Source organism: Calliphora vicina, chromosome 1, assembly GCF_958450345.1.
Source record: "Calliphora vicina chromosome 1, idCalVici1.1, whole genome shotgun sequence".
Lineage (NCBI taxonomy): Eukaryota > Metazoa > Arthropoda > Insecta > Diptera > Calliphoridae > Calliphora > Calliphora vicina.
The window spans coordinates 162,825,346-162,826,904 of NC_088780.1; the positions used below are offsets into that span (position 1 = coordinate 162,825,346).

The window sequence follows — 1,559 nt, forward strand, 5'->3', positions numbered from 1 at the left end:
CTTGTTTTCAACAAGATTAACCATAACTAATGGTGTAACCCATATTCTCCATTAAAGTTTCTTTGATGGCTGGTTGTAAAGCTCTTTGCATATAAGTGGTCAATAGACCTCTCACACCCATGGAAAACAATTTCTCCAATTCATTTCGCATGGCATCATTAACCTCCTCATGATCGTTAAACATATTGCCGCCGGTGCCTGTATTGGCCGAGAATATATCCGCAAATGCTCGAGCATCGGGTTGCACTATATCCTGCAGTTTATCATCTGACACATTGAGTATATCATCATTGAAATTCATTTCATCATTAAAGCGTTCGGGGTTTAAGGTCTGGCGACCATGAAGGAAAGGATTGCTACGTTTGAAACGGTATTGTTGCCGGTAAAAGTTATCGCCATTTGGATCCAAAAATTCCTGGGAACTGGTATCGGTCCAGTCTAATTCTTGGTCACGCATATTGGGTGGTATATAACCCTCACTGCGTATGTCGAATAAAACCTCTGGGGGCAGAGGAGTTTGTGGTGCAGACTCTGGCTGCTGTTCATCCACAAAACTATAGCGTCTTTTGGAGTTTTGGCGTAACTTAATGCCAGTGGGTCCTAAAAATTGTATTAAAATTAAAAAAATTCATAATGATTAATAAAACTACACACCTTGACAGCCATGAGCAAACACTGATATAAAGCCGGGTTCTGCAAAATGTGAATCCGTTCTCACAGACGCCGCTCCTATACGCCTCGACTCTTCTCCGCTTATCTTCTCAAAGCCTATGGGTATAGTGCGAAACTCTATGCCCGCATGTCTTAAACGTAAAATCATATTACACTTGCCGCCCGTAGGCTGCAACACCACTTTGCCACTTAATGTCAAATCCGGAAATATGAGTCTTGTATCGAGTGTAGAATTTTCTGAACTAAATTTACATTTATCCACCTCTACCCAGCGGGCAGCATTTTCATTTGGTAATCTCACTTTCAAATCTTCTACATCCACACGAGCCACGGCCAATCGATGAGGTTGTCTTTGATTTTGATGATACGGATTCGGGTTCTGTGTTAAGGCAGCATCAAAATCTAGCCTTGAATAAGGTTTATAATTACGATTGATATTTTTAGCATAATAACCACGGTCACTATTAAATGGATGATAGAAATCCTCGTCGGTATCTTCGAGTTGCCCATACAGCGAGTGATAAAGTGAGTAGGGTGTTTCTGGTTCATAGGAGCGTGAAGATTTCGTCTGTATACTACGACGTCTCATGTGCTCGAGCGCATTTTCCAAGCGATGAGAACACCTCTGTGTGTTGCGATAGGGTTGAGCTGTAGAATCTAGATATTGATAAGAAATATTTAAAATAAAAAAAATAATGAATATCACTCTGCTACAAAATGACACTTTTTGTCAGAACTTGAAAAGCGACCTAATGGGTGTTATAGGCCTTGGTGAGGACATACTAAAACCGTTTTCCAAGATTTTGAAACACAATCAAAATTTTGAGTTATTTTGATAAAACTGTTTAGGGTAGGTCGTAGTACTTTAGTACCTCTAACTCACACAT

General features: G+C 40.1%; 1 protein-coding gene across 1 annotated transcript; it reads right to left on the reverse strand.

The window, feature by feature from the left end:
- On the reverse strand, positions 1 to 1,559 carry LOC135953906 (uncharacterized). Its single transcript, XM_065503940.1, has 3 exons — positions 1,556 to 1,559; positions 655 to 1,329; positions 1 to 600 (listed from the first exon to the last, which is right to left on the reverse strand). The coding sequence occupies exons 1-3, from the start codon at positions 1,557 to 1,559 to the stop codon at positions 17 to 19; spliced, it is 1,263 nt and encodes a 420-aa protein (XP_065360012.1). The 3' UTR covers positions 1 to 16.